This window comes from Indicator indicator, chromosome 23 (genome assembly GCF_027791375.1).
Source record: "Indicator indicator isolate 239-I01 chromosome 23, UM_Iind_1.1, whole genome shotgun sequence".
Taxonomy (NCBI): domain Eukaryota; kingdom Metazoa; phylum Chordata; class Aves; order Piciformes; family Indicatoridae; genus Indicator; species Indicator indicator.
The window spans coordinates 14,196,770-14,207,855 of NC_072032.1; the positions used below are offsets into that span (position 1 = coordinate 14,196,770).

The 11,086-nt window shown below is 59.0% G+C and overlaps 1 protein-coding gene across 1 annotated transcript; it reads right to left on the minus strand.

Moving 5' to 3' along the window:
- Positions 1-1,759: 1,759 nt before the first annotated feature.
- On the minus strand, positions 1,760-10,679 carry SIGLEC1 (sialic acid binding Ig like lectin 1). The gene is made up of 12 exons (XM_054391442.1): positions 10,631-10,679; positions 9,831-10,187; positions 9,448-9,744; positions 8,584-8,847; positions 7,837-8,091; positions 7,335-7,634; positions 6,312-6,566; positions 5,512-5,814; positions 4,265-4,519; positions 3,185-3,478; positions 2,377-2,631; positions 1,760-2,070 (listed from the first exon to the last, which is right to left on the minus strand). Exons 1-12 carry the CDS (start codon positions 10,677-10,679, stop codon positions 1,760-1,762), a joined length of 3,195 nt encoding a protein of 1,064 aa, XP_054247417.1.
- Positions 10,680-11,086: the final 407 nt, after the last annotated feature.

Below are 11,086 nucleotides of genomic sequence, written 5' to 3' on the forward strand. Positions count from 1 at the left end.
GCACAGGTCACACAGGAACACATCCAGATGGAGCTTGAAAGTCTCCAGAGAAGGAGACTCCTCTGGCCCTGTTCCAAAAGGTCCATGTCTGTGCTGAGGAGTCCAGAGCTGGCCCCAGCATTGCAGGTGGGGTCTCCAGAGCAGAGCAGAGGGGCAGAATCCCCTCCCTGCCCCTGCTGCCCACGCTGCTGGGGATCAGCTCAGAACCACCTCCCATTTTCCACCACATCTGCCCCTTTTCCACCCTACCTGCCCCATTTCCCCTCTTTTTCCCCTCAAATCCCAGAGCACCTGAGCTCTATTGGAGTCTCCTCCCACCCCAGGTGTGGCCACTTTCCCTCCCCATCCACTCCCCTATTTAACCCCCCAAGAAAGGCAGAGTCTCTAAGCTGAGCCCATCTGGGCTGAGGATCCTCCTCTCATCATTGGTGAGTACCCATGGAACAGCCTTTTGGGGGGGGGGGGGAATGACAAAGGCTGGGGGGCCTGGTGGCCCCCCCCCCCAGCTTAGGTAGGTTGGGGGTTGATTGTTATCCAGTCTTCTCCATGGCTATTATCTGAGCCTCCTTCCTGGGGCTTTGCTCCTCTGTGTAGCATCTTGGCTGGTTGAGGCTCTTGCCCCAGGCTCTGGGGTGGGTGCAGAAATGGTGGTGGGAGGGCAGGAGCTGTGTAGGCAGGGGGCAGAATGGTGTAGAGGGAGCAGGAGCTGCTTTGGGAAGATGAAGGGAGGTGGTGGTGGGGGAGCAGCAGCTGCTGTAGGCATTTCCTCATGAGGAATAGATAAGTAATATGCTCCTGGCTCAAGCAGATCCCTGTGGTGGTGGTGTATCAGAGCAGTACCCACTGAAGGACAAAGCAGTCCTAATGGAAAGCAGTTGAGCTTTCTTTTTCATTTCCTTGCCCTATGGAAGTTGGAAGGAGTTGGATAAAAAGGATTTGGTTTTACACAATGCTTGTTAGAAGAATGGAAAATGGATGGATAGAGCTGGTCTGAAGAGGAGAGGCAGAATAGGTGCAGGGAGGGACTTGTGGCCATGAAAGTTGCCAGGGGAAGGGTAAACCTTCTGTGGATGAAGTGTTTTGTGAAAGGGATCCTCTAAGCTCCATCACTGGGGTTTACCAGCAGCACTGCATTTTGTAGCTTAGCCTGACCACATTCAAAAGGGAAAGCTCTGGGGAGACCTAATGGTGACCTTCCAGTACCTGAAGTGGCTACGAGAAGGCTGGGGAGAGACTTTGCAAAGGCAGCAGTGTCAGGGTGAGGAGCAACAGCTTCAGACAGAGCAGAGCAGGTTTAGATTGGATGTTAGGAACAAGTTCTGCACCATGAGGGTAGTGAAACACTGGAACAGGTTGTCCAGGGAGGTGGTTGAGGACCCATCCTTGGAGATATTCAAGGTGAGGCTGGCCAGACCTCTAGGCAACCTGATCTGGTTGAGGATGTCCCTGCTGAGTGCAGGGGGGGTTGGACTGGATGACCTTTGGATGTCCCTTCCAACCCAGACCATTCCATGTTTCTAACAGGGCTGGCTCTGGGCTGTGAGTACTCAGTGCCACCTGCTGTCCAGCTTTTGACCCCCCAGCACACCCAGGTCCTTCTCCACAGAGCTGCTCTCAGTGAGCATCCTCCTGTGGTGCTTATCTTCGCCTCTTGACCACAGTACCCACTCTCCACAGTTCTCCAATTCCAGTACATCCTATTTTGGTGCCTTCCTCCCAGCCCCATCCCCTGACCCTCCCCAGAGGCAGCCCCAGCCCCTCACTCACTGCCTGCTGTGAAGTTGGCCATGGCACTGGCATTGCCGTGGGCATTGCTGGCAGAGCACAGGTACTGGCCCTCGTCCTCCAGCAGCAGGGGGCTGATGCTGACCCGCAGTGTGTTGAAGGCCCAGGTGGCCCTGTGCCGTGGCAGAGTGCTGGGCTGGGGTAGTGCTGTAGAGGCCACCAACACCTGGTCCTTGAAGAGAGCCAGCTCTGCCTGGGGGATGCTGTCCACCCTGCACTGCAGGACACCTTGCAGCCCCTCGGGGGTCTCCAGGTAGGATGTCAGCACTGGCACCCGTGGAGGGTCTGCCCAGGATGGTGAACAAGTCCTGAGTGTGCACAAAGAGCCACCGAAGGGGCCAGCCCTGGCCCAGGAGGGCTCCCACCCCTAGCACCATCCCACTTCCAGGAATATGCCACACCTGCCACCATTTTAGCACTGGAATTATCACTGGCACCCTCCCGTCCCTGGCGCTGTCCCACCCCACCCCCCGCCCCCTCCCGTCCCTGGCGCTGTCCCACCCCACCCCCCGCCCCCTCCCGTCCCTGGCGCTGTCCCACCCCCCCGCACGCTGTTCCCTTCGCCAGGGCTCCCAGGAGGGTCCCACTCACAGGTGACTCGCAGGGTGACAGCCGGGGAGGTGCTGGTGCCCGAGGGGCCGTGGGCTCGGCAGTGGTAGGAGCCAGCAGCGGCGCTGGTGATGTGGGGCAGAGCAAGGAGGTTGTTGGGGCTCTCCTGGAGCCATTCACTGTTCTTGTACCAGGAGTAGAGGGAGTCAGCCTGCGACCCCCCTGCCGCCTGGCATGTCAGGGAGACGTCATCTCCTTCCAGCACCTCCGCAGATGGGGAGATGAGGACTCGGGCAGCTGGAGCATGGAGAGAGACAGAAGGTCTCCTCTCAGCCTCCTTTTCTCCAGGCTGAACATCCCCAGGTCCTTCAGCTGCCCCTCACAAGTCTTGTGCTCTAGACCCTTCACCAGCTTGCTTGCCCTTCTCTAGACACACTCCAGCACCTCAATGTCCTTCTTGGAATAAGGGACCCAGGATTCAAGGTGTGGCCTCACTGGTGCTGAGCCCAGATGGACAATCTGTACCCAGAGGTGAGTCTGGAGTGGGTGCCTGGGGTGTGGGGGGTAAGTAGCTCCAAAGCAACAACCAGAGCTGGAGTGGAATCCTGCAGCACTGGATGGGAGTGCAGACCTCAGCTCCAGTGTTTACACATCTATGGGGACACACTTGGAGCAACCAATCTGAAGGCCACATCCCACCCCAAGAAATTAATTCATCCCAGGAGCTCTGCTAACCCCTCTGGTGACTCAGGTGCTGCTGGGTCCCTGAGCCCCTGCACAGGGCCCTCTCTGCAGCATCGAAGGGTACATCATCTCGCTGGCCTCAGGGTGGCCACCAGGTGGTACTCACTCTCTACAGGGAGGTAGAGTCGTCCTGTGGTGGTTCCATGTGCGTTGGTGGCCGTGCAGTGGTATCTGCCTTCATCTGCTGGTGTCACCTCTGTGATCTCCACCTTCAGGGTGTTGGGGGTGGCTGAGACGCTGACCCTCGGACTGCTCCCACCACGGCTGGTGGCCACCAGCTCCTCACCCCGGCTCAGGGACAGCTGGGCAGGAGGATTGCTTGCCACCAGGCATTGAAAGATGGCCAGGCTGCCTCTCTCTGTCTCCAGGAATGATGTCAAGTGGAGGTCCCGTGGTGGGTCTGTGTGGGGCAGAGTGGTGGTGGAGCATAAGGTCCTCCAGAAAGAGGAGAAGCTACATCCTCCTCAGGAAGGGAGGGAAGGTCTCTACTAGGGACCACACCACCTCCAAGTGATGGTGATGCCTTCACCCCCAGCAGTCCCACTCAAGGGCTTGTTGGGGTGTGCTGTACCTCACCATGGCCCCCAAACATGCAGAAGCTTGGCAGCTGAAGGGTCACTTGCCCTTGCACACATGAAGTGCACAATTGGTCAGAAGGAAAAGAGAGGGAAACGTGCACAGGAGGAAGCCCCAGGACATGGAAACATAGAATTATGGAATATTTGACTGGAAAAGACCTTCCAGATCACCAAGTCCACCTTGGACTTGATGCCCCAGCACTGCCAGTTCCCTACTAAGCCTCAGCACCACATCTCCACAGCTTTGAAACCCCTCCAGGGATGGGAACTCCACTGCTGCCCTGGGCAGCCTGGGCCAGGTCTTGACAACCCTCAAGGGGAAGAAATTGTTCTTCATGTGTAACCTCAACCTTCCCTGGCAGAGCTTGAGGTCATTTCCTCCTCTCTTTCCACTTCTTCCTTGTGAGAAGAGACCAACCCCCACCTTGCTCCAACCTCCTCTCAGGGAACAAGAAGGTCTCTCCATACAGATGGACCTCAAGCCCTGCAGGTGCCACCCTCACCACTCTGCCCAGCACACATGTGTGAGCAGAGCTGGGCACAATGCAGGGGCACAGGCTGCAATGCCCAGGATAAGCAGGAGCTGGAGACACCAACCCCATACATACACAGCACATCCAGGGAGACCTCAGCAGAGCTCCTGCTGCCGCTGGAGGTGGTGGCCCTGCAGTGGTAGAGCCCTGAGTCCCTGCTGGCCACATGCTGGAACACCAGGGAGGAGGCTGAGCCCTCAGCCAGCCACTGCCCATTGTGGTACCAGGTGAAGTTGGGCAGAGCCAGGGAGTGGCTGCTCAGGTGACAGGTCAGGTTGACAGTGTGGCCTTCCAGCACGCTGGAGGATGGAGACACTGAGATGCTGGCAGCTGTGGGCAGGAGGCAAACAGGCAGCAGCATGAGATCACAGTACATTAGAGGTTGGAAGGGACCTGCAGAGATCATCAGGTCCAAGCCTCCTGCCAAAGCAGGATCAGCCTCAATGGTCAGCACTGCAGCCCCTCCTGAGGCTAGCCAACCAGTAACTCTCTGCAGTCACTCCATGAGGAGGTAAACCATGGAATCATGAAATCATTTCCCTTGGAAAAGACCTTGAAGATCATTGAGTCCAACCTTTAACCCAGCACTGCCAGGGCACCACTAAACCATGGCCCTCAGCATCACATCTACATAGCTCTGGAACTGCTTTGGGGATGGGGACACCACCACTGCCCTGGACAGCTTGGGCCAGGCCTTGATAACTTTTAAGGGGAAGAAATCATTCCTCATGCCTGACCTAAACCTCCCCCATGCAACTTGAGGCCATTTCCCCTTGTCCCATCACTTGTTCCTTGGGAGAACAAACCAACCCCACCTGGCTCCAGCCTCCTTTCAGGGAGCTCTAGAGAGCCAGAAGGTCTCCCCCAGCCTCCTTTTCTCCAGGCTGAACAACCCCAGGTCCCCCAGCTGCTCCATCACAAGACTTGTGCTCCAGACCCTTCACCAGCACCTCAATGTCCTTGGAGAGAGGAGCCCAAAACTGAACCCAATATTTGAGGTGTGGTCTCACCAGTGCACGTGGAGGGGGAACCCTCAAAACCCCCCAGGAGAGGCTGGAGGGACTGGGACAAGCCCCCACTCCACCCAAACACCAGAAGACTTGATCACCACAGCTCTCCCAAGACAGATGCTCTTTGATGCTCTGGGTCTCATGGGCTATTTCTGCTCTTTCTGCCCTGCTACCACCACTTTTGTTCTCTTGAGCTTCTCTCCATTCCTGGCATTCCCTCCTCACCCTCCCCTATCCCAGGATTTCCCCAAAGGCATCAGGGAAGCGTGGGGCAGGCTCTACCCTAGCCATCCCCCTCCCCATCACACTCACTCTCAGCCCTGAAGTCCACAGCTGTGCTGGCATTGCCAAGCGAGTTCCCAGCCCAGCACACGTAGGTCCCCTCATCCTCCAGCACCACCTCCCAGATCTCCACCTTCAGGCTGTTGTAGGACAGGGTGACATGGACCCTGGGGTTGGGGGCTGTGAGGCAGCCCTGGGTGCAGGCTATTGCTTCTTCTCCTCGCCACAAGGTCAGGCTGGCCTCTGGGTCACTCTCGGTGGTGCACTGGATGATGCCCAGGTGCCCACCTTGGGTCTGCAGGAAGGAGCTCATCACTGGTTGCCTTGGTGGAACTGTGGGTAGTAAGACCTCTGGTGAGAACGTTATGGGTTCCTGAGGTTGGGACAACACCAAGAACTCAAGGGATTGGTGCTTTCTGGTGTCACCTAAGCAGCTCTTCAGCATCCTGTGACCTTCCATATGTTAGACCCCAGGGTCTCACCTCTGACAGCACTCTACAAGAGACCTGCATGCCCTGGGCACCTCTGTTGCCACCTGGCTTGAGCTCATGGTCTGAGTGCAGGTGTCCAGCCCTACCTCAAACCCTGGGGCAAGAACACATCCAAGGTCTGCTTCTGCCAGGCATTTTCCATCCTCTCTTCCCTAAGCCTGGAGTGTTCACAGGGTAGCTGTGAGCCAGGTGCAAGAAGCAGCACTCAGCTTTGTTAAGCCTCAGCCCATGGATCCAGCCTGGCCAGACCCCTCTGTAGACCCTCCCTGCCCTCCAGCACATAAATCAGCACTCCCAGCCGAGCTGGGGTCATCTGCAGGCTGCCTGGGGGGCACTCACAGAGCACACGGAGCGGGACGGCCGCGGAGCTGTGGCTGCTGTTGCGGTGCTGAACCTGGCACTGGAAAGCTCCTGCGTCCTCACCACGGACGCTGGGGAACCGCAGCGCTCGGGACGAGCTCTCCTGCAGCCTCCTGCTGTTCCTGTACCACGTGTAGAGGGTCTCCTCTGCCTCATCCTGATCGCCCAAGCAGGTCAAGGTGACGGCTGTCCCTTCCTGCACCTCCGCTGAAGGCTGGATCAGGACCTCCGTGGCTGGAGGAGGGGTGGGAGAGGAATGTCAAGGAGGGAGGGGAAACCCCAACAGCAAACTTTCATCCTTCCCCTGGGTCCATCTGGCCAAAGCCCCACGGCCAAATTCCTTCTGAGGAAGGACTTGAGCAGCCTCCTCCCTCACAAGAGCCTGTGGCTGCATGTATGATGTTCCATAAGGGTAATGGACACCAGCAGAGATCACAGAACCAACTTTCTACCACCAGCTGGGACAAATGGAGTTTTTCCTGAACTTTCCTCTGCTTTCTTGCTCCTTGCCCCTTGTTCTGTCCCTGGGCACCACTAAAAAGAGTCTGGCCCCATTCTCTTGCTGAGCATTGCTCAGATCCCCTCTGGGGCTGCTCTTCTCTGGCCCAAACACCCCCAGGGCTCTCAGTCTTTCCTCCTCACAGAGCTGCTCCAGGACCCTCAGCATCTTTGTAGGCTCTGCTGGACTCTCTCCAGCAGTTCCCTGTCTCTGCTGAACTGGAGCCAATACTCTAAATGTGGCTTCCCTAAGGCAAAGTATAAGGGGAGAAGGACCTCCCTCAACCTGCTGGCCACACTCTTCCTACTGCACTCCAGGATCCTGTTGGCCTTCCTGGCCTCGAGGGCACCTTGCTGGCTCACAGTGAATTTCTTACCCCCCCAGCACTCCCAGGTCCTCTCAGCAGGTCACCCCCTCAGCTGTGCTGGTGGAGGGCACTTACTCCTCCTAGCTCTCACGGTTCATCAGCTCCCAGAGCAGGAGCCTGGACCAGTAGGACTCACCCCGGGGGATGAAGAGCTTGGTGGCAGTGGCATTGCCATAGGCGTTGGTGGCCGTGCAGAGGTACTCCCCAGCATCCTGCAGCCCCACGTTGTGGATCTCCAGCCGCAGGCTGTTGCGGGCAGCAGTGACACCAAACCGCTGGCTCGGGGCCGCCTGCGACCCGCTGGCTGCCAGCAAGGTGCCACCACGGGAAATGGCCATGGTGGCTGGAGGGTGGCTGTCCACAGCACAGCCCACCATGGCCACCCGGCCACCCTGTGTCTCCTGGAAGAGCGTCAGAGTGGGGTTCCGGGGAGGGTCTGCAAGAGGAGAGAAGGTGCTGAGGCTCAGGAGGTCCCCCTGGGGGGGTTGATGCCTGAATGTGGTGCCCCAAGCCCAGAGCTGCTCCTCCCAGCTGCTTTCTTTTTGTTGTGACTCGGGGTGGGGGGTTCTGCACCCCCTGGCACCTCATCTGCTGGAGGCACTGCAGCCCATCCCCCTGCAGGAGCCGTGGGCACTCACATGTCACAGTCAGGATGATGGGCTGGGACGTGTCACTGCCCTGGTCGTTGGTCACCTTGCAGGAGTAGTAGCCAGCATCGGTGACAGCCACGTGCTGGAAGAGCAGGGTGTGTGCTGGGCCCTCCTTCAGCCAGGCACTGTTCTTGTACCAGGTGTAGTTGAGGTCCTGGCCCTCCCTGCCAGGGACATCACAGGACAAGGTGGTGGCTGTCCCCTCCCGCACCTCGGCCGCGGGGCTCACTGAGATCTCTGCAGCTGGTGGAGACAGGACTGCGCTCAGCATGGCCTTGGAGGCGGCAGAGCAGCCTCCCACCCCACCAAGCTCCCTATCCCTGTAGCACAGGGAGCAGTCTGGGGACAAGCAGGAGCCCCTCTGTCCCCAGGGATGATGAAGATGGAGGCAGGAGGTGTTTGAGTTTGATAAAGGATGTTGGTGTGGCACAATGGAGACATCACCATGAAGGATGCTGGTGTGGCACAATGGAGACATCACCATGAAGGATGCAGGATGCCAGCATGGCATATGGAGACATCTCCATGAAAGATGCAGGTGTAGCACACTGAAGGCATCACAGATCTCCACCATGAATTCACCAGCTCCTGGATCTCCAGCCAGCACTGGGCACCTCAGTGCCAGTTCCCTACCCACTCCATTCTGGACTGTATGGATAAACCGCCTCCCACTCCCACAGCCCCACTCCTCCTCCAGCAAAGCCCCAGCCTCAGGAAAGCCTCTTGGCCACTTACAGAAGATGTAGAGGGTTGTGGCCAGTGCCGTGCCAACCCCAAGAGCGTTCTGGGCTTCACAGTGGTACTGCCCATAGTCCTCACGCTGAACATCTCGGAGGGTCAAGACCTTCTCGCTGCCCAGGGCCACTCCATCCTTGTACCAGTGATATGCTGAGATGGGAGGGTAGCTGCTGCTCACCTCGCAGGTGAGGGACACCGTGTCACCCACACGGATGTTCTGCATGGAGGGGGTGACTGACACCTGGGTGTCCTTTGGGGCATCTGTGGGAGGACAGACAGACACAGGGGGTGGTGGTGAGCCTGGCCTCACAGCAGAGGGCTTCCAGCCCTCATGTCATTGCTGCAGCCTCCTCTGGCCCTGCTCCAACAGGTCCATGTCTGTGCTGAGGACTCCAGAGCTGGCCTCAGCACTGCAGGTGGGGTGTCACCAGAACAGAGCAGAGGGGCAGAATCCCCTCCCTCGCTGCCACGCTGCTGGGGATCAGCCCAAGATGCATTTGTGTCTGGGCTGTGAGGTCACAGTGCCAGCTCCTGCCCAGCTTTGCACCCACCAGCACCCCCAAGTCTTTTCCCACAGGGCTGTTCTGCCCTTCATCCCCAGCCTGGACTGATACTGGGGACTGCCCCGACCCAGGTTCAGGACCTTGCATTGGTGGTGTAGAACCTGATGAGGTTCACCCAGACTCACTCCTCAAGAAGTAGAGAAGTAGGAGGAAAATCTGCTCTGCCTTTTTGCAAGGAGCCCTAGGAAGGAGGCATGGTGGGTGGCAGGAGGGAGGTCTGGGTGGTGTGGCCATGGCAGAAGTGTTCCCACCCCCCAGCCCTGCTCAGCCAGCCCCTATGGAGAGCCGCCCCACATACGTCTCACCCGCAGGATGACCTCCCCAGTGGCCTTCCTGGACCCATAGGAAAGTTCACAGAGCAGCTTTTTGGAGTGGTCCTTCCAGGAGAAGGAGGTGGTGAGGGTCAGGTAGTGGCCAGCCCCACTCGCGTCCATCTGGAAGCGGCTGGACACCCTGGAGACCTGTGGGTCGTAGCCCTCCCAGCGCAGGGCAGCATCTCCGGGGAGGCAGGCATAGGGTGTGGAGCACTCCAAGGTGGTCGTCTGCCCCTCGGTATGCTCCTCGCTGGCGGCAATGTTCGGCTTCTGGAGGTCATCTGGGGACGGAGAGCAAAGGGGGAGGTGTCCACAGGGGGCGGGCAGGCAGGCAGCTGGCGGGGGAGGGTCTCCTGGTGGCACCCACCCGAAATGCTGAGCAGCACATCCCGCTCCGCCGACCAGCGGTCGCCGTTGACGATCTCAAAGCGGAACCGGTAAGGTCCGGAGTCCTCCGGTGCCGCCTCCAGCAGCAGCAGGCTGCAGTTGCGAGCGGAGACATCCCCCAGCAGGCGGGCACGGCCCCTGAAGCGAGCATCCACCTCCTGGGCAGCCGAGTGGTACACCAGCGTCTTCTGGTCGTTGTAGTCCTTGTACCAGATGGCCACGATGCCCTCGCTGGGCACCACGCTGTCAGGGTAGCTCAGGGTGCAGGGCACCAGCACGCAGGAGCCCCTCACCCCCAGCACCGACTCAGGGTAGGTCACACCCCATGAGCCAAGCACTGTGTTGGAGAAGGGCAGAGGGAAGGAGGGGGTCAGGGTGCCAGCAGCCTGGCACAACCCTGTGCTCTGCAGCCCCCTGCTCTCCTCCTGGCACCCACCAGGTTCCTCACCCTCCACTCAAGTTCCTTGTCCTTTCTATCAGGCCCTGGGTGTCTTCCTGCCACTCCATGCCCACCCCATCCCAGAGCCCAGCCCCATGGGCACCACAGGAAAAGCTGCCATGTGGGAGCACCATGCAATGTGGCACATGCTGGCAAACGTCCCCAAAGCATCTCCCCATGGCCTGTGGGAGAGCCCAGGACCAGTCTCAGGGTCTCCAGAGCCTGTCTAGCCCACCCCTTGGGCATCACACATGGTTCCTGGCACCCATGCTGGTGCAAATCCAGGCAACCAGCCCCTTGCTGGTAGAGGGGAGGCAGCATGTCCTTTGGTGGCACCATACCTGGTGGGATGAGGCTGGCCAGGAGGACAAGTCCCTGGAGCAGGCACATGGCAGCACCCTGGGCACTGCTGGGGGGCCCTGGGAGGGCCAGTGCAAGGTGGTTGGTCTTTGAGGTCAGCATTTGGCAGGGGGGACCCTGATGACAAGAAGAGGTGACCAAAGCTCTTGGAACATGTTGTAGATCATCACAGTCCAGCTCTTCCCACCACCTGTCCCCATGCTGGCAGTGTCTGCCCCAGTGCCAGCCAGAAGCAGTTCCTTTGGCACTGAGTGGGAAAACCTTGAGCCCAGTTCATCTGCCCCAGTTACCCACCAGTAAACCAAGCAGCAGCACCAGGGTCCAGCAGGCTGGGCAGGGAGTGGGACAGCAGTGAGGGGGCAGGGAGTGGGACAGCAGTGAGGGGGCAGGATGTGCCCAGCAGTGTGCCCAGGGGGCCAAGAAGGCCAACAGCATCC

Bases quoted from the DNA above. Each gene is read 5' to 3' on its own strand.
- SIGLEC1 (XM_054391442.1), bottom strand. From the start codon at position 10,679: ATGTGCCTGCTCCAGGGACTTGTCCTCCTGGCCAGCCTCATCCCACCA. The intron at 7,635-7,836 runs GTGAGTGCCCAC...CTCCTCTTGCAG, and splicing joins CATCATCCTGACTGTGACAT to ACCCTCCCCGGAACCCCACT. The intron at 3,479-4,264 runs GTATGTATGGGG...TGCCCCACACAG, and splicing joins GGTCTCCCTGGATGTGCTGT to ACCCACCACGGGACCTCCAC.